Source organism: Hemicordylus capensis, chromosome 4 (genome assembly GCF_027244095.1).
Source record: "Hemicordylus capensis ecotype Gifberg chromosome 4, rHemCap1.1.pri, whole genome shotgun sequence".
Taxonomy (NCBI): Eukaryota; Metazoa; Chordata; class Lepidosauria; order Squamata; family Cordylidae; genus Hemicordylus; species Hemicordylus capensis.
In genome coordinates, this window is record NC_069660.1 from 103,475,853 (window position 1) to 103,502,316 (window position 26,464).

General features: G+C 42.2%; 1 protein-coding gene across 4 annotated transcripts in view; it reads left to right on the forward strand.

Annotated features, from left to right (window-relative positions):
• The window catches only part of UBE2U (ubiquitin conjugating enzyme E2 U), a 47,844-nt gene extending 42,014 nt beyond the window's left edge, over window positions 1-5,830 (forward strand). Inside the window, exons 12-13 of one of the 4 annotated variants that reach the window (XR_008307105.1) lie at window positions 110-336; window positions 4,099-5,830. Coding sequence is in view for 3 of the 4 variants with exons in the window: in XM_053249847.1 (XP_053105822.1) it covers window positions 110-213 (104 nt within the window). In the remaining variant the exon portion in view is untranslated. The other 3 variants (XM_053249851.1, XM_053249848.1, XM_053249847.1) reach the window with 3 other exon arrangements.
• The last annotated feature ends 20,634 nt before the right edge of the window (window positions 5,831-26,464 follow it).

A 26,464-nucleotide genomic window follows, 5' to 3' on the forward strand; every position in this document is an offset into this window, starting at 1 on the left:
ATTGAAAGAAGAGAGACATCAGGAGTTCTTAATCATGAGCTGGCTTTAAATGAATGATCATTAACTCGATGAACAGAACCAGGCTTTTCCATTTTGTGTGTTTTTACAGGCACTGTTATACTGCAGGCCCTTTTTACAAGTTCTGCAATCATGAGACTTAAACAGGGGACACGGCCAGGATTTGGACGTGGGAAGAACAAAGTATCAAGCTGAGCAGAGCTCCATAGCACATCTGGGACCATTTAGAGCATACTCTTTGTTTTTAAAGTACTTCAGTGGACTGCAGGCAAGTTATACTCAGGCGAATGAGACCAAGCAGATATGAATATGAAAAAAGTAAGTGGTCAGGGCCTTCTCCTTACCAGTTTCTTTGAGCAATAGTAGGCCCTAACATGCAGAGGTGCTCTTAGATAATTTTGGAGCCTGGACCTAAAGTCCTTTGGAGCCCCTCCCCTGCTGCTACCCCTCCCGCTGCAAGTTAAGCATCATCCCCCTACAAACACACACACACTAACAAACACAGTATTTTTAACACGTGGCCTATATTTATGCAAATACGCAGTAGCAGAAACATTTCAACAAGCAACTTAACATATTCCTATCCCATACTTTTCTTTCCCTACTCCCCCCTCTACCTCTAAAGCACCTGGCACAGGTCATAATCACACTCGGCTGCCCACCGCAGTGCAGACCAGCAGCAACCACACCACCTGGGATAGTCTAAAGAGGATTTGGGAGTACCCAGGTGTAGGAAGGCTCTGGACTTTGGCCTCCAAGTCTAGGGGTAAGAGTGCCACTGCTAACATGGTAAAAGGATTAGTGAATGCTGTGGAGCATGCTGTTGTTTTACTAACTTCCACATTCTCTGACCCTTCAGTTGCTGTGGTTTCATGTGGTAACTTCAACAATCTAGTCCAGGTTAGGGATATGCATGGAACTGGTGGCGGCTGGTTTGATGGTGGTGGGGGGTTACCTTTAAGGAGCAGGAAGGGTACTCTTACACCACCACCACCGTGTTTCTCCCACCGGCGCTGAGATTTAAAACAGTTTCGCGAGGTGGCAGAGTACCTCCTTGCCGCCCCGGGCGCATGGGATCAGAAGTGCCCAGTGCATGCATGACGTATGCATGTGCCCCGGGCATTTCTGCCCCGCAAGACAATTTTTAATCACAGCACTGGTGGGGGAAACACGGCAGGGTGGGTGGGTAAGAGCACCCTCCCTGTCCTTAAAGGTAAACCCCACCACCACCACCAAACCAGCCTAACTGCTGGACCTTTGAACCGGTTTAGAGGTCCGTAAAAGGACCTCCAAACCAGTTAATGCACATCCCTAGTCCAGGTGTTCTCAAATTTTGGTTCCCAGATGTTGTTGGACTACAACTCCAAGCATCCCCATTGTGGCTGGAGAGGATGTGAGTTGTAATCTAGCAACATCTGGGAACCCAAGTTTGAGAACGCCTGGCCTAGGTTAGGCAGAGCAACATGCCTAAGCCTTTTGAAATCATTACATAGTTCTGCATAGGAGCAAGCTGAAAGTGGCCCTTCATATTTTCCAGTTCAGTTCATGTAGACTGCTATTTTGTGATTTGTATGTGAGGCACGATGCTATATTGACAAGTTGTTTTCAAATAGGAGATGCCTGCTAATTAATTATGGCTGCTTTGTGGAACCAGCATTGACAGTACTGTATAAAAGGGCATGGAGATTGTGAGTTAAGCCATATTTCAGTTCCACATTTCTCTGATCCATATGCCAGTCTCCTTGGTCTTATGTGAACTTACAGAACCAGGAATCTTACCCTGTCCTCCTAAATCCCAGTCATGCTTAAGCATAGTTCTACTCCTCATGCTTTGCAGAAATCCCACAACTTGAAACATGAACACTCGCTTTCTTGCCTATGTTAAGAGCACAGCTATTATGTTGTTTCCTCCTAGGAATGATCAATCCAGTCCTGTTCTTTAAAGCAGTGAAACAAACTGGTATGGAGCAAATGCAAAATATCAGCCTATATTTGTGGATGTATCTTTATGGATAAATACTACTAAGAAATCCATATTTTCCTATAAGGAAAAAAATTCATGTAATGCTGTTGATATATCGCTTCTCCAGGTTAATATCTTCACTGCAGCCAGAATCAAATTGCAGCAACATTCTTGAGCTCAGTGTCCTCTAGAAGGCACTGTATCACTGCAGGATTCACAAACATTTGGGTCCTTGTTCAAAAAAGAAACCCTTACTGTGTGTGTCTGCTTTGCCATTGCTTGTTTCAAAGCCAGCTATGCAGACCACTGTCCTGCTTTTAATTGTTTATGAACGGGTTTTTTTTACAGGATTTTTAATGAGGCACAGTACATCCTCTTGTGGTTGAGGAGGAGGTTTAATTGGATATACTGTAGTGGAATGTGCCTGCGCAGGAACTTCTTAAAACATTTTTACACAGGCAACTAAGAAATGGCATTAAAGTTGTGTCCTGTGAAGAATTCTGACATCTAAACTTCTGGAGAAATTGTGGGTTAAAACTACTTTCGTGTTTTCATAAATAAATGCTTTTAAATGAATAATGTGTATATAAAAATAGAACCACTATGAAAGCTGTAGGAAAGAAAAAGAAAGCAAGGATTCATTGACTGCCATATATATGAATCCTGAAATACCACTGAAAAGACACATTATATTAGCATTATTCACAGAAAAGGACAGATTACTTATTATTAAATTTTAGTGGTTATACTGTACACAGTTTTCCTCTGAATGCAATCCTGATCTCACTAAAGTCAGTAGTGAAGTGCTGCTTGATTTTAGTGGTTCAGGATTATACTCTCTATCTGCACATTCTAAGGGGGAAACTGTGGATGTACCAGTTAGGGAGTAATCAACATGACAGCTCATCTTCATGAGATGTGCAAATGGCATTATGGGAAATACATGGGCCCCCTCCAGTAACATAGCAAAGAGTTAGGCATGCTTAAACCCATAGAAATCCATGGGATTAAGAGGTATTAGGTTATGGTCCAGATTTCCAATCAAAACTATGGGGATTGGAGTAGTGTAAATAGCCTTTTTCTGAGATTACTGCAGAGATCCAAAGACATGGGGCCTCCTTCTTTGATCTCCCCCTGCCCTCGCTCTAAATTTTGTTTTGACATTGTAATAATGACCTGATGAGAAGAGGCATACTGTGAGACTATAACATCTCTGTGAGACTATAACATCTTGACGAGATGTGGCTAATGGTGATGGCAAGATAATGCTGGTAGTTATGTTGGAGAAAATCCAAGTACCTTGGTCAGTTTTTGCTGAGGAATCTCTCTCTCTCTCTCTCTCTCTCTCTCTCTCTCTCTCTCTCTGGGGTGGGTGGGTTGAGGGGCACACATGCAATACAGTGCAGGAAGCACCAAAGAGCCTCCTGCAGCATTAGTTAGTTCAGTGGTCATCAAAACTAATCCTACAGCAAAATAAAGCAAAGCTAAGAGCAGAATATACAGATTCTAGGGAACGAAAGGGAAACACTCAGACATAAGGAGGGAGTCCTTGGCCCCCATTTATAAAAACAAAACAAAAAAGACACATATAACAAAAATCATGTTTGAATGAATTTTGCTATTATAGCAACCCTATATGACTCTAGAAGATATTCCCTACTTGCAAGAACCTCTAGTACAGGAAGATTAAGTTAGATCAGCACTCCTGTCATTACCAAGTCGGAAGGCTACAGGAATTGATGGAATAGCTACATAAATATGGCAGGCAACAGAAAAGGAAACAGTCAAGGCTCTAGCCAAACTATGCCAGCAAATTTGGAGAATGACACAGTGGCCCACAGATTGGAAGAGGTCAGTCTACATTCCCATACCAAAGAAAGAAGACTTAACAGATTGCACAAACCATCTTACAATATCCTTAATTTCACTTGCTAGCAAAATAATGCTCAGGATCATCCAATGCAGATTAGAGCCCTGCGTGGGAAAGGAAATGTCAGATGTTCAAGCTGGTTTCAGAAAAGGTCAAGAACAAAAGACATCATTGCTGTTGCATGCTGGATAATTAAGAAAGCAAAAGAATACCCAAAAGAACTCAATATGTGCTTTATTGATTACAGAAAAGCCTTTGATTACATCGACCATGTCAAGTTGTGGAATATCCTTAGGAAAATGGGCACCCCAGAACATCTCATTGTTCTCATGAGAAACCTATACACAAGACAGGAAGCCACAGTCCAGATGGAACATGGTGAAACAGACTGTTTCTAGATCGGCAAAGGAGTAAGGCAAGGCTATATACTTTCTCCTTCTTTATTCAATTTATATGCTGAACATATACTGAGAGAAGCTGGACTGGAAGAAGATGAGCATGGTTTTAAAGTTGGAGCAAGAAACATCAATAATCTGCACTACACTGATGACACCACTCTGATCGCTGAGAATGCGGATGATCTGCAAGCTCTAATAATGAAAGTCAAGGAGCATAGTGAAAAAATGGGACTACAACTAAATGTCAAGAAAACTAAACTAATGACAATGGCTACAGCAACCAGTCTCAGAATTGACAATGAAGACACTGAAATGGTGTACACCTTCTTCCTTTTAGGATCAACTGTCAACAGTAAAGGATCCAGCAGTCAAGAAATACACAGCAGACTAGCACTTGGTAAGGTTGCAGTGAAGGCCTTGGAAAGGATATTTAGATGCTGTGACGTATCTCTACATGCATAGGCATGTTTGGACAATGGTTTTTCCCATGACACTCTATGGATGCAAAAGCTAGACTTTGAAGAAGCAAGATAGAAAAAGCATTGACGCTTTTGAACTTTGGTGCTGGCCAAGACTTTTGAGAATACCATGGACAGCCAGGAAAACAAACAAATGGATCATAGAACAAATCAATCCTGAATTTTCACTCGAGGCACAAATGACCAGGCTCAAACTATCATACTTCGAACACATTATGCGATGATCCAGCTTCCTTGAGAAGTCCATCATGCTGGGGAAAGTTGAAGGAAAGAGAAGAAGAGGAAGACCAGCAGCAAGGTGGATGGACTCAATTGTGACAGCAATGAATGCACCACTGAGAGACCTTAAAGGTCAAGTTGAAGACAGATCATCCTGGAGAGAATCTATCTATGTGGTCACTAAGTGTCGACACCGACTTGACAGCACTTAATCAATTAATCAATATGACTGACTTGTAATATTTTTAAAATTCATGAGAAAAAGCAAGTTGAGGGTATTTAAAGTAGCTGTTGCTCTTGTTAACTGAGTACATGAGTATTTCTGTTGTCCTTCACAATGGCTAGATCCCATTCCTGTGGTATAGTGTACCTACACTTCCAGAAAACAAACTATCTTTTGTTGTCTTTTGTTATGTCAAGAATATCAATCTGGAAAAATCTGAACTACAATTACAAATCGCATTGGTATCACTTCTTGCTAGGTAACTCATGTTACAGTGTTACTGTAATTGGTACCAGGTCTTGGTCAAGTGCTGGTATTCATCCCTATTTATGTGCTTCTGTCATTTCCCATTCTAGGCTGGGTGCTGAAAATGTAGGCTGTTGACACTGCACTGATGATAACTGCAAGCATTTTTTAAAAATTACAGAAGAAAATTAAAAACCAATTTTGCCATTTGTAAATTTAAAAATATCAGATACTGTAGTAATTCCTGAATCCATTTTCCATGTGTCAAAAAAGATATCTACAATTGTTTCCAATAAGTATTTTTTTAATACTGTGCACGATCTGTAAATATATCTCTGTAGATCAGTAAGAATGGTAAACTCTGGAATTACCTGTATGGAGACTGGTTTTTTTTAAAAAGGCTTCTGTTTAGTCTCTTATGGATTTCCATGTTTTTGATATGAACTGGCCTGTTTTTTAACTGGTTGACTTGGAAGGTTATTTTCCCAAGAAATAGTCATATACCTTGCAATTTTCTATACACTTACTAGGAAGTAAGTCTCCATGAACTCTGTGCATCTTGAGTAAATGTGTTTAGAACTGTACGATAGGAGACAACTTCCTTTAAATAATTTTAAAACTACCCATAACCCAAGTCAGCACCCATGTACCCCATTGTATATGCACACACATATATGCACACATACATGCACACATATTTTGAATCCAGTCCACTTGCCCTCTAACATGCATGTGCACCTGTTGCTCCCACTTTGCTATGATAAAGTGTGAACAGGGCGCTAGTCTTCTTGTTTAGAAGATGCCTACTGTTACTTCCCTTTTGGTCTGAGGTGGGTCATGGTCTTGAACACAACACATACTTTTGCTTTTAATAACCTGCTAATCTGAGGTGGCTGAGAGCCAAATTATACTTTACATTAAACATGTAGTTTGCACCTGCATATATGGATGTATGTTTGTTTTTTGAGTTAAATAGAAGGAAATCAGGATTGGAACCATAGTGCATATGGAGAGAGTATTTGACCCTTTCCCACCCTAGCATAGTCCCAACATAAATTCCACTCCAAAACTGCTATTAACCCTAGAAGAGAAACTTCCATTGATGTTTCCCTTCTGAAGCTGATAGCTTTGGGGATTATTTATTTGTATTTATTTATATCTCTCTTCCTCCGAGGAGCACATAGTTATGTTATCCTCACAAAAACCCTGTGACGTGTTAGGATGAGAGATGAATGACTGGCCCAGAGTCACCTAGCAAGTTTCATGGCTGAACAGAATTTTGAACTTGGGTCTCCTTGGTCCTAGTTCAACACTCCAACCACTACACCACACTGACTGCAGCGTGCCAGGAAAGGGTTAAATACAAGCTCCCCACATTAAATCATGTGGAGTTCTGATCCTGATTCCCCCACAGCTGCTATTTAACTTTAAAAGAACATGCACATAGGGCCAAACTAATAATAATAATTAATAATTAATAACTAACTTGAACCCATGCAGAGCATCTGTGCACTAGTACTTGATTGCTCCCCTCACCCCGTGCCACAGCCCACCTCACCTCAGAGATCTCTCCACCCTCACCTGAGCCACATTCCTGCTCCTCCTCCTCCATCTTGGTCACTCCTCCATCCCCCGCACCCTTCTTGGTCGCAGCTGCAGCGTTGCTGGTCCCTACTGGCCAAGCTGCAGCCACCTATCCCCAAAGACTTCCTCACGCTCACCCAAGCCCTGCTCCTGCTCCTCCCCACAGGAGCAGCAGCAGCAGTTGACCAGGCCCTTCCTTGTTGCCACCACTGCCATGGCCGCTTGTTCCCCTCAGGCTGTTGACAGGCCTGGGCCCGTCCCTTGCCCACTTGCCTCCCTCCGCCAATGGCCTCTGTAGCCCCAAACAGCAGCAGTCGTTGTCTGGGCCTTTCTTGCTGCCAATAGGTGCTTCCATGGCCTCTTGTTTTCCTCAGGCTGCCGACAGGCTTGGGCCCGTCCCATGCCCTTCCCTCTTTCTCTCTTCCCCTCCCTTCTTTCTCTCTCTCCTCCACTCACTCTTCCCCTCCCTCCCTCTCCCCCTCTCTCCCCCTCTTCCTCAGTTAATAGATCTTGTTCATCTTGCTTCCTCATCTAATTCACACTACAGCAGCCTCCTTCTCCTGAAGGGGCTCTTTCCTCCCTCACAACCCCCTCTCTTCTGAGACCCCTGCCCACTATCTATCTATCTATCTATCTATTCCTCTACAATCAAGAACATCTTCCGACCAGTAACAGCTGAACTTGCATTTCGGGCGGTATAAAAATGTGATAAAATAAATAAATAAACAGTTGAATTCCAACCGACCTTAACCATCATAGGCTCCTCCTCTGCATATCGAATCCCCGCTACCCAATCACCATGGTGCTTCTGCTCTCACAGGCTCTTCCTCCCTATCTGCATATGGAATTTTCACTGCCAAATCACCATGGTGCTTCTGCTCGCGAACTCTCACAAGAGCTGCCACACATGGGATTAGCCACAGGTATGCCTTAGAAAATTAGATAGATAGATAGATAGATAGATAGATAGATAGATAATATTTCCATACAGCTGTAATACATAATATAATGTATGGTTGGCTTTGAAATAAGGCATGGCTTCTCAGAGCAACAATACTGGAAAGTTAGTGACTGTTGCAACTCTATGTTGAGATAATTGTGAACAGTGCAACTACTCTCCGATATGCTTCTGATATTTTCATAACAATGCCATTACAACACTGTCACAAAAGCATCAGATGCATGTCAAGGACAGTATCAACAGTTATAGGCATCTGAGCACCTGACACTGAAGTTATGAGGTCAGGTTACTTTAGCATGAAAGCAGCCTTAGAAGGACATATGGGAAACAAATTGGCTGTTTGGCATGTGTTTATCATGCCCTCCAACATCTGACAGAATGAAATACACACATTTGTTCTAGTTACATAAATGAGGTTTCATAGTGTCGTACTGAGCAGGCCAAATACATGAGCCATTTTCATAAGATCTGGTATGATTTCCATATGATCTGATACATATCCCTTCAAAGAAGGTTTAAAATGTGTGTGTGTCTGTGTCTGTGTACAATCCAGAGTGCAGATTTTCATATTGAGATATTATAAACCGACAGTTTGCCAGTTTTTATTATGACAGCATATCTTATTCCCCCTGTGCTAAAGAAATCACGTTTAGATATTGTTTAAAAAAAAAAAAAAACAGTACACACTGGCAAAAAGGTGAACTGTACTTCTCAAGTCAGAGTATGAGGCTAGAGAAAATGGATACAGTTGGCAAATAAAGTACAGTATCTCATTCTGTACAAACTCAGTACACACCAGTTAATTTGTCCTCATAAAGAGAAAACAAGAAGTGTGCCCATTAAATAGATCCATTTGGAGGATGAGAAATGGGGGCAACAAAGGTACATCTAGGTTTAAATGTTCATTGTTCTCTAACTATAAACGTACAAAGCATATGAAATAACATTTATAAAGAGGCATATAACTGTCTGCTCCCAGGCATTCCCATGTTCACAGAAATTAATGAGCATATCGTCCGGATAGTAATCTGAGAACAAGGCCTGACGAATTGATTCTAAATGCAGAACACAGTGAGTAAGGTCACAAAGAATTTCAAGGAGCATTGCCTAACTCTTGTAGCCTATAAAATGTCTACTGCACTTGCCACTTTAGCATTCAGTGCCCAAAGGACTATGGCCGGCTGGCTGCCTAGATGCTATTTGCCAGTCCTTTATGCTGCTACAGCTTTGAGGTGGCTTTGTCTCTCTCTAGTGATGCCTGCAAATAAGTACTATGTATACATATAACAATAGCCCTTAATATATGTGTTCACCAAAAATGAGAGGTTCCATTTGATTTTGTCTCTTTTGGATGAGAGAGCACACTGGAGACTTAAAGTGTCTCTGCAATGTTTGCATTATTTATAAGCATATCAGCAGAGCAAAAGTGGAGGCAAACAGGCACATCCTTCTATAGTATAGAGAGTGCTTCGATAAGACAGAGATTACTCAGAGAGCAACTTGGGCAGCCCCGTGCCCCCATCCTGCACCATTGATTCCAGCTAGAAACTTTCAGTTCTCCCTTCCTTTGACTCTCTATCAAACACATACCTGCTGCTGCCCCTTTTCTCCAACTGCTGATGGGGATCTCATTCAGAAAACACAGAGCGGCACCAGGTACTTGGAGACTTATCTCCTAACCATTGCCTCCTATGGGAGGGATATCAACTAACCAACCATTCTGAACTAGTAGTCTGCCTCGCAAATAAGTGGTTGGCCTATAGTCATAACAATGGCTGACATGTTGCGCAGTACTAATGGGTACGGAAACCATTTGTGCCACTACTGCTGTAGACCTGGAAGCAGCAGCACCGCTGTAGAGAACCAGCAGTAGTTCTAGGAGTGTCACCATATTTATTCCCATGCTTGCAAAAATGAGAACATGTGGTAACACTCATAGCACTACCGCCAGTTCTCTACAGTGGCACTGCTGCTTCTAGATCAACAGCAGTGCTGCCACCAGTGTCTTCTGGAACATAAGAAGTTGCTATATACTGAGTCAGACCATTGGGCCATCTAGATCAATATTGCCAACACAGACTGGCAGCGGCTTCTCCAAAGTCTCAGGCAGGAGTCTCTCTCAGCCCTATCTTGGAGATACCAGGGAGGGAAGTTGGAACCTTCTACATGCAAACATACAGATGCTCTTCCCAGAGCGGTCCCATATCCTAAAAGCGCACATGAGGTCTCCCATTCAAATGCAAACCAGGGTGGACCCTGCTTTGCAAAGAGGACAATTCATGTCCGCTACCACAAGAACAGTTCAAGACCTGTTAGTACTGTGCACCATGTCAGCCAATATTTTTAACTGTTATCAAAATCAATATTATAAGGAGAAAACTGAGTTGTTTATGTGAGATTTAAAGCATGCTTTCTACACCAATATTCCATTAATCACTAAAAAAAATCCCTTACTATCCCAAGTATCTGTGACAGGGAGCTCCTAGCAAAGAGTACTGTCTACCTACCTTAAGACAGCTTTGGCATATCTGTATACAGATCCTCTGGCTAGCCACCTTCACTCTGCCACATTTACTGAGACAGATATTCATACTCAACATGGTTAGGTCAGGTTGCGCAACATAGCTGCACAAAAGACTGGTCTTGCTGAACTTCCCCTTTCCTTCATACAACAGATCTTTACTGATTTAAGGTCAGCAGTTCTATTGATAATTAGCTTAAGGGTGATTTACATGATTGAAATCCAGCAGTACGTTGCACATGGTAGTGTTTCAGCCCTGCAGATGCACCTTTCCCTGCACATATGGAATACGTAGGATTCAATGCAGACATATAGTCACGCAGAAATATAGTCATGTATTCACATCTGTCAGAGATTAGTTCTCCTCTCCTCCTCCACTCCTGTGACTGAGGTGGGGCAGTGGACCGGCTGTTTTGTTTCATTTTCACCCTGGAAGGAGCATACACTCACACATAGAGACTGAAAAGGGAGTGTTCTTTTGTGCAGCCACCTGCCTCCACCCAGTCATAGGAAAAGGAGGCAGAAGAGAAGAAGGGGGCAGTTAGCTAACATGGCGCCTGCCTGACAGTGCCACAGTCAGGTTCGGCTGGGTCAGAATCCAACATTTTTGGAGGTGCACAGGTTAGTTTGAATTATATGAAGGAGATGGGCAGACCTTGAGTCACAGTTGTGGGCAGTCTTGAAGTGTAGAACAATCCTTGGCCATGAAGAGAATCTTTTAAAGGTCTAAGACACCTCTGTCTGTAATAGCCTACATTTCCCTTGGCTTAAGTGAACGTAAGGTTCTTTTTGAAAAACGAGAAATGAAGCTGTTATGGCAGTCTCTTAACACCTAATCAAAACACTTATCCTTCTAAAAAATATTTTACAGAGAGAAAACAAATAAGTCATAGCAGAATATAAAATTACATCTAGCTTACATATTACATTGCTTGACTGATTACATTCTTCTGATTACATTCAGAAGAGCTGGTAAGGTATGAAAGCTTGTAGTTAGATTACCCAGAGCCTTTGTTCAAAGCATCTTAAAGGAAAGAGAAGAAGCGGACAAGGTGGATGGACTCAATTACGACAGCAATGAATGTACCACTGAGAGACCTTAAAGGCCAAGTTGAAGTCAGATCATCCTGGACAGAATCTATCTATGTGATCGCTAAGAGTCGACACCAGCTTTACTGCACTTAATCAATCAATCAATCAGTCAGTCAATCAATAAAAGATCCAAGATGGGATTGAGCTGCCCATGCCCCTTCAACTAATTCATATAGTTCCTTATCAAGCAGCTGATAACAAATGTAACATTTGTTGTGTACTAAAACCCTTATATTGTCTCATTTTAAAAGGCTGCATAGATGTACCTTCAAAACAGGACCCATTGTGTTTTCCCCTCATGGTAAATCTTGCTTTCACCAACATTCACTGTGACATATATACATATTACCAGATCAAAAAGATGATTCAGATCCTTGATGTGATCCCAGTTGTATTCACACATCTGGGAATGTGCTCATGCAGCTGCTGCCTCAGTAGAACTTCCAAAACTCCATGTGATGCTCTCACTCTGCCCCACACTTATGCACTTCTGTTAGGAGAGGTGGTTGGAGCATCATTGCCTCCAGTTCCTTTCCAACCACTGGCATAGGAATATTGGGAGGAAAAAGCTCTGGTTGCTTGGTGGATTCTCTGTCAAGTACCTATCAGAAAGTGAGAGATAACTGAGTTATTGTTTGCTCTGTTCACAGAGCCCATACTTAGGGTTTCATGACTGACAAAAAACAACAACCCCTTTTTAGCATTATGGTAAATGTAAAGTGAAGCTGCCAATATCAGATCACCACGATTTTTGTCTTTTGTGTCTCAGAGAACAAATGTGTGTAAAATTTTCAAAGCAAACCCAGAAAAATTGGGAATTGCACTTGAAGGAGGCTTTATATAATTTGGCATTGTGCCCATCCACATCAATGATGGCATCTTCAACAGCAAAATCAACAGCTACATCGAGGTGGTGGTGGCTCGCAAGTGGGGTTTGGGAGAACAGAAGCGCCTAACAGCCTTTTGGTTTTTCTATATGCAGACGTCCTCTGTAAATAGGACAGAAGAACACATCATACTTCTAGACAATGCATTGCTCTTTCCAGTGGCAATTCAGGATTGCGGGGGGAAAGGTAGGTAGAATAATATCCTGATTCATGTGGAAGTCAGAAATGATCTTTGTCCTGAATTCCGGGTCCCGTCACATCACTACTTTGTCATCGTGAAACTTTGTCTACAGGTCATCAATATGCAAAGCAGTGAGCTCGCTCACTCTTCTCGCCATAGTAATGGCAATCAAAAATACTGTCTTAAGCGTAACCATTTTAAGTTTAGCAGTTTCCATGGGTTCAAATGGCCTTTCTGTCAGTCGATAGGACCAGAGAAAGATTCTATCTATCCATGGACCTCAGAATTGGTGGATACAGATTGTTCACCCCCTTTAAAAACCTTTTATTATTGGGGTGACTGAACACAGTTGTCCCATCGCACCCTCCAAGGAAGGAGGAAATAGCTGCTAAGTGAACCCTCAGTGAGGTGTTTGCCAGGCCACTGGCCTTTAAGGTCGTCAGGTTACGTAAGATGTCCCTTATGGAGGCATCCTTAGCCTTGAAGCTGTGTGTCATAGTGGACACTCTGTATCATTTCCATTTCTAACTGTAGCTTCTTCCCGTGGACACCTTTCTATGGTTTAGCAAAATGTTGTCTAAAAGTTTATCTGCCATGCCTTTAGCCTTAGCATTTGCAGGTTTGGATGTAGCAGACATCCTTGGTCCCAGGTGAGCAGATCCATTGTTTGCTTTAACCTTACATGTACCCCTGCTGATAGTCTGTGTACTTGTTGAAACCAAGGTTGGCTTGGCCACCACGGGGTGATTCATATGCAAGGAGTGTTGTCTTGTAGAATCTTTGCCACCACCCTGTTGAGCAGTGGATATGGAGGGAACAAATAGAATAAGCTGTGTATCAGAACTGGAATGCATCGCTTTTTAATCGCCATCCTAGACCCACTCTTGAGCAGCATTGATTGCATTTGGCATTGTCCTTTGTCTCAAAAAAAAGGTCTACCGTGGGTTTTTTCCAGGTCTAGAACAGGCCTTTTAGGCAGCCTTTGTTTATCTCCCACTCATGTTGTTGAAGGAGCATTTGAGACCTGCTCAAGGCATCTGCCAGGGTATTGTTTATCCCATTTATGTGTATTGCTATCAGATGTATTTTCCATGGTATGCACCAGTTCCATATCTGCTGGCTTAAACTGAAGAGGAACAGGACACCGTGCCTCCTTGCTTGTTCACATATGCTAGAGCAGTTGTATTGTCCATCTGCAGTTGGATTGTTTCCCCCATCAGATGTTTTTGAAATGACTTTAGCACTAGAAAAGCTGCCAGCAGCTCCAGAAAATTTATATGCAAATCTCTTTTGAGTAGTGCTCTAGAGCCCCTGAGCCTCTAAGTCTGACATGTGAGCTCCTCATCCTGTCAGAGTGGCATCTGTTGCTATGCAAACCTCTGGTATCGGTAGCTTGAATGGTGTTCCCTCCAAAAGGTTCTTGTCCTTTATCCACCATAACAGCAAATTCAGAACTGAGTCTGGAATGCATAGATGAAGGTTTTGGCTGTCCACATTTGGGCAGAATGCCACCAAGTACCATTGTTGTAGTTTCCTCATGCGTAATTTGGCATAGCAGACCATAGCTGTGCAAGAGGCCATCAGGCCATTAATTCTTGAATTGTTTGGATTGCAGTTCCCAATGTCAACTTCAAAGTTGTGATCACCTCCTCTGGAGGTGAGGAAACAGCCTTTGGAGTTAGGGCTTCCTCCAATAATGCTACCCTTAAGCGTGCAGCTCTATTTTTAAAAGTTTGTTTAGAGAATGAGCTGCAGACAGAGCAAGCTGCTGCATTATACCCTTCTCCCAAACATAGAAGACAGCATTCATGACCGTCCATAGAGGGGATCTTTCCCTTATCCCGGGTACACCACTTGAAGGTGGTCTTTTCCCTAGGTGTAGGGCTTGAAAATGACATTCCAAAATTAAAAACTTTATCAGTCTGTTGTCATACACTTTAAATCACTTTGCTGATTTACCAATATCCATTACACAAAGAATAACCTTTTCCAGTCCAAGTCATACACAAGAAGTTATAAATGATCCAAAGGATAGTCTGATAACAAATCCAGTCACAGTCCAAGTCAAAACTGTTAAATTTAGCCACTAAAACATTTCTGGTTAGCCAAGAACTACAAAGAACCGAACTCATTGGTGGTCAGAAAGAAACTGAATTATAAGGTGCCAAACTGCCGATATGAGCAAGAGTGGTGGTTGGTTGGCGCCGTGAGGAGCTAATGAATTTTGCCCAAAGTGTTCTGTGCAGGCACAGAACCCACTTTTTATGGATGTTACAAGATAACGAACCAGATCTATCTCCATCGATGTCAAATGCTACATTGACGTTGATTGCTTCTTTATCCCTGGTCCCTCCAATAACAACAGCAACCTCAATATCGAACACGCAACCCTCGACATTGGAAACCTTAATGATGGGCAAGGCAAAACTGATCAGAATGGAGGAGGCACAGCATTAAAATCTATTGGCACTTCCATTGACATCAAGGGCAAGAGCATATGCGCAGTCTTTGACTTACTGCCTTAGAGGGGATATGGGTTATGAAGAAGAAGTGACTGCAGTGCCTAAAACTCCATCAGTGTCACCTGCCCCACATAGATCACCAGAGGCGTAACTAGGGAAAATGGCGCCCGGGGCAAGCAGTGAAATGGCGCCCCCCCACCGCACCCCCCCCAACATACTACATTATACTTAGCTTTTTCCTCACAAGCGCCCGCCGCCACCGCCAAGCCAGGCCACTGACTGGCCGCCATGTGCCAGCAAAGCAATGGGGGGGGGCGCGCAGGCGGCATGGAAGGGACCGCTCATGGGGAAGGGGGCATCGACACGCTTCCTTGACTGCTGCAGCGCTGCTGCACTGAGCAGGAAACATTTGTATTAACAATTTTTTTTAAAAAAAATTGGTCATGGTGGCACCCCCCACGTGACCAGAAAAGATGGCGCCCGGGGCACATGCCCCCCCTGCCCCCCCTATAGTTACGCCTCTGTAGATCACGCACTGAGGATGACCATGGAAGAGTTTATGACTGGAGGCAAGAGCAGTGGAGAGCACATTGATATCAGAGTAGCCCCATTAAATGAGCACTTTGGCAAACATCTTGCAGAGGTGATTACAACTACCAATCAAAAAGCTGGTATACAACTTATTCCTCAACTTGCTCATACACTCATGAATATTGCCCTCATTACCAAAAATATGAACCTCAAATGCATCTAGTAAGACACACTGAGGGACTGCCTAGTGTCGAGGGTCATTTGTTCCGCAGGCCACTAGAGGTCAGGCATATATCAACACATACAGTGACTCATACCATCACTTCAGCAACTATCTCTAAACCAATAGCTCAAGTTCAACCAAGACAAAAATTACCCTTACAGGGAACTACTCTTACAGTGAACCATAGGAACACATGGCCCATTAGCAGAAACAAAGCTAGTAACAAAGCTAGTTCCTGCAACCCACAAAAGTATCACAGCCGGCTATCTATGCTCCCAATGAAGCTGCAAGCATCTAAGCAGGCATGGCAGAAATCATCTAGTACAGTCCCTACCTCAAGGAAGTTGGAGGATACATATATTGTAAACTGCCCACAGATGTAAGTTTTGGGCAGTATAAAAATATGATAGATAGATAGATAGATAGATAGATAGATAGATAGATAGATAGATAGACAGATAGATAGATAGATAGATAGATAGATAGATAGATAGAACAGGAAGAAAATTGTACTTACCTATTCAAGCATCCGCCACCCAGTTCCTCAGTTGTTGATTATGCCTCCTCATCCAGATCCAGTAGGAAACATGCAGCTCCTGTAGACAAAGAGAGGAGGAAATTAGATGCAATGGGGTGAAGGATTTCCTCAATTTCAACCCTATCAATGTGTATTGCCAACTACATGGCACATATGTCTAGATACCGACATGCGCTTTGGGAGCATCTATAGGAAACATCAAATACCAATCCAGAGAACTTAGAATCTAAGATCCAGGAACCACATATTAAGTCTGCTGACATCACAAGTCAACTGATAAGCAAAGTAAATCATTAAATAGATTGTGAATCCAAAGATTTGGCAGGTGCAATTGCTTTACACAGACATGCTTGGCTGTGTTCCTCTGCATTACAATATGAGACAAGATTGAAATTAGAGAATCTTCCTTTTGACGGGGAAGTTCTGTTTAGTACAGAAACAGATGAAACATTGGAGATGAACAGATGAAAATCAAAACTGACTGCTAAAACATTTGTGAGCCTGAAAACTCAACAAAATTATACAACAAAACACAAGCAATCCTACTCCTCCAATCAAGTTCCAATCTTATGGGGCACCAGGATAAGAGAGATTATAGGGAAACAGGAAAGAGTCAAGGCTGACTTTATACACCAAGGAATAAATAAAACTAGCTGACTGGGCACAGAGCATCTGCGCCTCTAGTTCTCCACCACCTCGTCCCGCCTGGCTGCTCATCCTCAAGCGCCTTCACCTGCCAGACAGCCACTCCCCCTCAGGCCAGTCACCTCCTCATGACAACGGGGCTTTGCCCACCTGCCCGCCGCCTCCTCACAATGGGCCGCCTCCTCATGACGACGGAGCTTCGCCCGCCTGCTACCACCTCCTCACAACGGCTGCCTCCTCGCAACAGCCGCCACCTCCTCAGGCCGGCAGGGCTTTGCCCACCCGCCAGCCACCTCTTCAGGCCGGCAGGGCTCCGCCCGCCCGCCACCTCCTCACAACGGCCACCTCCTCACAATGACAGGGTGCCTGCCCACTGCCACCTCACAATGACGGGGCTTCGCCCACCCGCCGGCCACCTCTTCAGGCCAGCAGGGCTTCGCCTGCTCGCCGGCCGCCTCCTCATGCCGGCGGGGCTTCGTTCACATGCCAGCCAGCCACCTCCTCCTCTGTACCTGGGCTCCACCCACTGCCGCCGCTTGCCAGAGAGGTAGCCGGCCCCCTCTCCCCCCACCCCATGTCCCCGTCTCCAGGCAGGCGCGGGCCCAGGCTGCCGGGCTGAGTGCCGCGGCTGGGCCCACCGCCGCCTTGCCTCCGCAGCCAGATCTCTCCGCTGCCCGGCCATCCAATTCTCCTGGGTGCGCCACCAGCCAATCAGGCACCTCCGCCGCCCAGCCAATCAGTCCAATCACTATTATATTGTGTACTAATATTATATTGTGTACTAATATTGTGTACTAATACACGAAATATATATATAGATTCCTCACGCCAGAAACAAGGAGAGAGCAATAAATCTTTGATACCTCGACACATCAACAACTGCCACTTCCAGCACAAATACCTTTACTTTCCAAACATTATTTGACCTGGGGAAAGATAACATCAGACAAGTGACTACTTTCTATCATCCAGAATGGTTATCCAATAGAATTCCACACAAAACCAATATTTCAGGCTATCAAATATACGCATCGAACTCCAACCTTATAAGAGGAAATAGAGACACTCCTGGAGAAAGATGCCATAGAATCAGAACAACTTCATTCAAATGACAAAATTCCAAATGATTTCAATACATGTTATACTACCACTTATAATAGGAGACAGGAGGTTTGAGGTCATTGATTTGAAAGACCCATATTTCCACATAAGAATCCGGCCAGATCACAAAAAATATCTGAGATTCACTGTAGGGAACTAGATATACCAATACAAGGTACTACCTTTGGGCATTTCCACCACTCTGAAGGTATTTACCAAATGTATGACAATCATAGTATCCCATTTGAGAGGAATGGGCTGCACCTCTTTCCAGCCTTGGCTTCTGACAGCAAGTTCTCCAGGAAGACTTGGAAGAAATGATGCCCTTGTTGCAAAATTTGGGCATAAAAATTAACCACAAAAAATCCAAAACAACCCACAAGCTTGACACTTTTCATAGGATCAGTTCTCAAAACGGAAGAGCAGAGACCATTTTTACCGGAAGAGAGAGTATCCAAAATAAAACTGCATGTAGACATGGGGCTCCAGGATCCACTTCAGACCTCAAAGCAAATCCTGAAACAAGCTTCTCTTGGATGGTTGTGTGAATACAACCAGGATCACGTCAAGGATAAACAGGTTGCTTACCTGTAACTAATTATCCTTGAGTGATCTAGGGGTATTCACATGTCCCACCTTCCCACAATAGGTTGGATTACTTAATGGTCTTGTCACTTTAATATTATCTCACTTACCTTGACTAGTTCCAGATAGCATGATCGCTGAGGATGCAGTGATCGTTGATAATCTGTTTTTCTTAGACTTCTCCCTCCCACATGGTTTAGCTAGACTGATTATCTTGTTTAAATCTTAACATATTCTATGAACAGTTATTCAATGCTGGGGAACCTATGCCACTTCTCCAAAATGCTGAAGAAACTGGGGAGAGGCGGGCCAATGATATCACAATTTCTGGCCAAACAGTGCTTTGCACAGCTGGCTTCTGCTGCAACAATGCAGAACCAGGTTCCTCTGTGTTGGATCCAGGAAAGAAGGCAATATGCAATGAGTGTGCTTCCACAGCAGGATACTTTCTTATTTGGGCACCCAAGGTTAAAACCTTCCAACTGGGTAAACAGAACGAGTCTCCATGCCCCAAAGCAATCAGGCCTATCTGAGTTGTATGTATCACCAGTGACATCAGCCTCAGGAGGGTGAGTACTCTGCTTCCAGATAACACTGCCTATTCACATTTTAATTGAAAACCCAGCTGAGAAAGAAAAGCAAACAGAGAATAAACAAGGAGCCTCCCCAAGTGGCTGAGCACAAAACTGCCCATCAGTTGACTGACTAGGAACTTGCATAAGATAAAAGAAATGAGACAATAGTATATTCTCCAACTTTCGCAAATGAAACTAGAGAAACATTTGTGTACTCTAACACCCTTTTCTCAACCTAAAGATCACTGCCTGTTTGTTCTTTAGTTAAAAGTAGTACTTGAAAACTGTAATTGCTCTATTATGTGTTGCCAGGTCTGACAATCCAAAACTAACATCACCATTGCAGCATATAACCTGGAATATTGTGTACTAATCTAAGGACTGTCCCTGGTTACTGATTCCTCTGAATTTAGGGCTGCTGAGGCCTCTGAAGAGATTGTGCAGACTCAACCACTTACACAGACCTCTGCTGCAAAAATGTTTCCTCCAGTTCTTCACATTCCAGTCTAATTCCAAGGCCTTCTGGGCTTGCCTCTTAAAGAAGCCAAACACATGACCCCACTCCTCTAAACAGAGTACTTGGTCTCCATGTTGGGCAACTTCGCACCCGGTGTGGTCTTGCCACAGAGCTGATTTCCAGCAAGTTCGGCAGAGATGCTTTGAGCTCTGCACAGGGTAAATCATTCATTCATTCATTCATTCATTCATTCGACTTCTATACTACCCTTCCAATCAATGGTGGTGGTGTTGCTTTCTGGGGAAAGTGGAGACAAGCTAGGTTATGTTGGTAGGAAAAGGGTGACACTTTTTTAATGAGCCCATGTCCAATGATTGTGGCCTGACCATTTGGAGAAGATTGCCATCTCCACAACTGGAGATGGGACCTACAGTTGACTGGTTTCAGGGTTACCAACAATCCCTTATTAGCAGGGATGTCCCTTATTTCAGCCCCAAAAGAGATGCCATTTGTCCCTTATTTTCAGCTAATGGGAAGAACCTATGGCTCAGATCAAATCAGTTATATACACTAATAATGAAATAATGAGCTCCAACTCTTTTTCCAAATGCCTCCCTACCAGAGTACTCTGCGGTTCTGGTGGGCTGCAGGCAGTTAGGGTTGCCAACAGTCCCATATTGGAGACCCCCTACTAACTGAGCAAAGAGGCACCTTTTTAAAGTGGTGATTCTGTTTATTTAGCAGGGGGAGAGCAACTGGCCATATCCAACCCCAGCACAGCATCCCTCCAGTAGCTGTTGTTGGTGTCTTTCTTATGTTTCTTAGACTGTGAGCCCTTTGGGGACAGGCAGCCATTTAATTAATTAATTAATTGATTACTTTATGTAAAGCACTTTGGGAGCTTTGGTTGAAAAGCAGTATATAAATACTCATCTTATTAACAAAAACATTAACATTAACAGTCATCTATGATTGGCTACCTTAGCATTATCCAGGTAATTCCAAGACTTTCATGGAAAGTCTTGGATCATGGAAATCATGCAAGCGATGGCTACTAGATAATGCTCATGTGTGGAACCTCTTTTTACTGGCTAAAAAACTTCTCTTTTTAGAAAACAAAGTTACATCACGCCCAGTTAGGTTAACCATGCCTATATCAATAAGTGGAGTAGAAGCAATCCAAGTTGTAACTTTTACCATAGTTTAAGTTGAAAGTGGTAAACATACAGCACTCAGGCTCCCATGTACTCCCGCATATACTCCCTGCCTCATGTCCCTTATTTGGGCAGTGGGGTGTTGGCAACCCACTATTTCAACCCTATTTCTGAGCCATTTTTGGAAGGGCAGTATATAAATCATATATATATATATATATATATATATATATATATATATATATATATATATATATATATAAATAGATATTATATTATATTATATTACATTATATTATATTATATTATATCTAATTAATAGAATAGAATAGAATAGAATAGAATAGAATAGAATAGAATAGAATATACGGGTGCCATAGGTGAAATATTATATTATATTATATTATATTATATTATATTATATTATATTATATATAATATAATATAATATAATATAATATAATATAATATAATATAATATAATATAATATAATATGCTGGTGCCATAGGTGAAATGGGAAGTTCATGCACAGACCTGCTGCACTGCCCCGCACTACATACAATAGTACCAGATTTCAAACACATCATTGTGCATGTCTTCACCAAGTGTTGGTTTACAGTTAGCGGCATATTACTTTCCTAATTAAATCTTCAGCTAAACTGAATAGGTGGCATCTGTCTTTCTCAAATCTGGCACATTTCTCCCTTAATGAATTGTGCATCTTCAGGCTCCTGCTTTGTGATTGGCTTGCAAACAAGGCTCTCCTCCCTCCTATGCTGATGGGCTCCCATGAAAAAGGGGCAGCTCTGGGGGGCTTTTGCATGATTCATTATACTCTCCATTCAGATTTATTTCCACTTAATAGCACCTTTCACCACAGTGATCTAAAGCCACTTCTGTATAAGAACTACTATTAAAGCAAAATGGGGAGAGACAAGGGGGAGAAAGAAAGAAAGAGAGCCAAGCAAGCAAATGAGACATTTCTGTCCTGCCACTAACAAACATTTGATTCAACAAGTAATAAAGGCCAGCTGCTTTGTCTGAAGTGCCACAGCAGGGTGGAAAAGAATGTGGAAGAGAAGAGAGCTGCTGGCAAATGAAGCTCTGGCAAACTCTGCCAGGGTTATTATTAAATGATTAACTTTTCACAAGAGGAAGAAAGGCTGTTTGCAGCAGTCCGAATGGCTGCAGGATAAACAACTGAAGCCTTCATCAAGCAGCAGGAAATGAAGAGGGGCGCTACCATGCAGCTAAGGGAGATGGAATGCTACTTCGGCTAGATTAGCATCACTTCCCTGATGTCTTAGAAAAGCTTCACTGAGCTCATCTCTCAATCCTGGAAGAGCACTTACCACAAGGCAATTATGTTTGCTGAGGTTACACCAGTGTTTCAGTGCGACAGGGACGTGCACATCTCCAAACACACAGTGGACACATGGCTAATCACTGCTCCTCAACATGTATCACAGGGTGGTTCCAAGTGCTTGAAGATGCGTGTCTCCCTTTCACACAAGATGGTTTACTGCTGCAAAGATGGTTGCCCTACTCAGTGCCAGTGCCAGGTTGCACTGGAGCAGGGCTTTGTGCCGAGTCTTTGCATGCCCCCAGCTTGCCACTCTGGAGAGCTGATCTTGTGGCAGGAAGCATGACTTGTCCCCTTAGCTAAGCAGAGTCCACCCTGGTTACATATGAATGGGAGACTTGATATGTGAGCACTGTAAGATATTCTGCTTAGGGGATGGAGTTGCTCTGGGAAGAGTAGAAGGTTTCAAGTTCCCTCCCTGGCTTCTCCAAGATAGAGCTGAGAGAGATTCCTGCCTGCAACCTTGGAGAAGCCGCTGCCAGTCTGTGAAGACAATCCTGAGCACGATGGACAAATGGTCTGACTCAATATATAAGGCAGCTTCCTATGTTCCTATGGCAACTCCTCCTCCTATATTTGCTTTATTGTTATAATATATACACCTTTTGGTTTACACAGAAAAAGAAATAAGATGGGTCCCCTGCCCACCAAAGGGCTCACAGTGAGTCTAAAAAGAAACAATGTGAAACACCAGCAACAGCCACTGGAAAAATGCTGTGCTGGGGTTGGATAGGGACAGTTGCCCTCCACTGCTGAATATAAGAGAATTACATTAAAAGGTGCCACTGTGCTCAATTCGTTCAGCTGGTCAATGGGAGCAGTAAAGGAAGTACTCTGTCTGCCCACTCATGCCAATGCTCCCACCACAAAGTCAGTCAGGTGATTAGGCAATGGCCCCTTGGGTGGGCAGGGGTGGGTATAGCCCCCCTGTCCATACCTCCTGAACTGTTCCATCCATGATGCCAGCCCTAGCCTTACTTTGGACCAAGCTAGTCTATGCAGTTGGATTATTATCAATGCATCATATGATGGCATGAGCATAATGTCGGTGGGTTGCACATGGCTTGGTTGTCTAGGTAAGTTATGAGAAGATATTTTTTGCTTCTTCCATTCTTCCTGGAAGCTGTATAGCACCACTTGAAAGAAAGAAAGAAAGAAAGAAAGAAAGAAAGAAAGAAAGAAAGAAAGAAAGAAAGAAAGAAAGAAAGAAAGAAAAGAAAGAATTTTCCCCAAGATTGCTTGGGATCCAGTGGTACATAAGATTGTCAGATGTCTCTTATTTTGGATAATTTCTCCTTAAGAGCCATAAAACATAATTGATGTTTCATCATATTATGGAATGCATCCAGTTCCATAGAACAGACAGATCACAATGTTCTTTAGAGCTTATGGTTTGTTCAGCAAAATCTAGTGCCAAGGCGAATTTTGAATCTATTGTCCAAGGGATTCAACCACAAACAAATGAAATATATACAACAAAATACATCTGAACTCACTTTTTCTGCTATTCATATAACCTTAACTGAGACCATCTGTGTTTTTTTAAAAAACATTGGGAAATGTACTACCATTGTAGGAATTGCATTCATGACATATTTTAGTTTTCACATGCACAGCACATTGCAAGTTCTGAACTAAGATCTAACCCTATACATGTAACAGAATTTCTGGGCTAGCCTTTGTCCCTAAAATGCTAATTTTCAATGGCAGCAAAGCTTTTCTTTTTTTTCATGAAGGAGCATAAACCCCCTGCTAACTGGGCAAAATTGTGACTCATATATATTTTAATAAGAATTTTTATTAAGAAGTAAACCAAAGGAGACAGAGACAAATCACCATAAAGTCAATATAAAACCAATCATTTTTCATAATGAAAAACCTCATTTTTCTAATTAATTACATCAGTAAAGAAAAGATATCTAGAACAAGATAAAAGCAAAATAAATTCAGACTCTTAAAGTTGTAAAATCTGATCAGCTTCTTGTATGTTACATACGGAGAACACTATAAGTCAAATCCATAAAATGGGAACAAAGTTTGACCATAACTGATATTATAATTTATAAAGGGTTCTCAAACAGACATGAATGATTCAGTAGATATACCATGTACATAAGCCAAGACTTTCGAAATTGAAGCATAGTCCCATACTTTCAAAAAACAATCATTTAAGGAAGGGATTTCCAAAATACACCAATTAGAAGCATATAATCCTAGCTGCTGTAATCATATATAAACACAGTCCATTTATTTTGGCAGGAATATAAGGTTTTATCACACTTAAAAGAAAAATTTCTGGAAGAAAGGGAATCTTAACTTCTAAGATTTGTTCAATTTTAATATGAATTTGTTTCCAAAACTGTTGAGCTTTACCGCAACTCCACCACAGATGGTAGAATGAGCCTAGATGTGAGTTACATTTCCAACATTTCTTAGAAAAAGAATCATCTATTTTATTAATAGTCAAAGGAGTTATATACCATCTGAAGAACATCTTATACCAATTTCCCCTTAGATTGGTACACAAAGTAAATTTCACATTCTTTTTCCACTGGTATTCCCAATCAGAGATATCAATCGATCTATTAAAGTTCTGCATCCATTTTATCATACATACTTTTATCTGCTCAGTCTCCGTTCATACTTCAGTAATAGCTTGTAAATTCTGCCTAATAAATGATCAGTGTTTCAGGTGATTAATTCTTCAAATTCAGTCAGTAATAATCTTTATTACGGTCGTTGACCAGCACAAGTTGTAAAACAGTATATAAATACTCTTAATAATGATGATGATGTATGTTCTCCCATCTGCAGTGTGTACATTCGCTATTTGTGACTTGTCAAAGACCAGTCAACGTGACTTGTAAAATGGGATGGCCTGATAATTAGATAAGAACATAAGAACAACCCTGTTGGATCAGCCCCAAGGTCTGTCTAGTCCAGCATTGTGTTTCCCATAGTGGCTCACCAGATGCCTCTGAGAAGCCCACAGGCAAGAGGTGAGGGCATGCCCTCTCTCCTGCTGTTGCTTCCCTGCAACTGGTATTCAGAGGCATCTTACTGCTGAGGCTGAAGGTGGCCTATAGCCACCAGACTAGTAGCCATTGATAGACCTGTCCTCCATGAATTTGTCCAAGCCCCTTTTAAAGCCACCCAAGCTAGTGGCCATCCTCATCACATCCCATGGCAGAGAATTCCATAGATTAATTATGCGCTGTGTGAAAAATTACTTCCTTTTTTCAGTCCTAAATTTCCTGACCTTCAGTTTCATGGGATGACCCCTGGTCCTAGTGTTGTGAGAAAGGGAGAAAATTTTATCTTTGTCCACTGTCTCTGCTCCATGCAAAATTTTATATACCTCTATCATGTCTCCCTGTAGTCACCTCTTTTCCAGACTCAAAATCTCCAGATGCTGTAGCCTTGCCTTATAAGGAAGGTGCTCCAGGATGCTGATCACCATGGTCTGTCCAAGCTCTGTCCGTTTAGTCTCATAAGCTCTGGTGGATGTCCTTTAGAAATTGATCCATTAAGAACTACCCAGCCTGAGTGAAGACAGTGTATTTGGCCATTTGGTGTAGAGATCATGATGAGGGACATTTTCTAATCTAAAAACAAGCACTATTATCAATAACATCTGGAGGCCTCAAGGGTCCTGAGCTATTAACATCATGCAATTCAATTATACTGCTGTGTCAGTGTAGTTTGAATATGTAATTTGGCATTAAAATATCTAACAGGGTTTTTGCATCACTCACAGTCAGAGCACTCATGATCTTGGAACAGAAAACCATTTATATGGAAATACGAAGTCATTTTTGCTTTTGTGAAGACCAAAAATAATGGAGACCAGGAAATGATTGATGCCAAACAGAAACAATTCCTTCTAAATGCATAAAATGCCTAACACTCCTTCTACTGCTGGGAATTGACTCAAATGAAATTTTATGTTGGATGATTATTAAAGGCTGTGTACAAAGTGAAGTCCCACCCAATCTTGCACAGCTTGAAATATAATGAAGATCTGACTTGTATATCCAGCTAAACAATTCTGAAAGTACAGAACTATTTTTACAATTTTCAGTGGTTCCTCTGGGTCCCCTTCCTTTCATACTGTGACAACATTCATCCACATTGTGATACATCATGGGGCCATATTCCACCCTAAAGCAGTATGCTCTATCTCATCT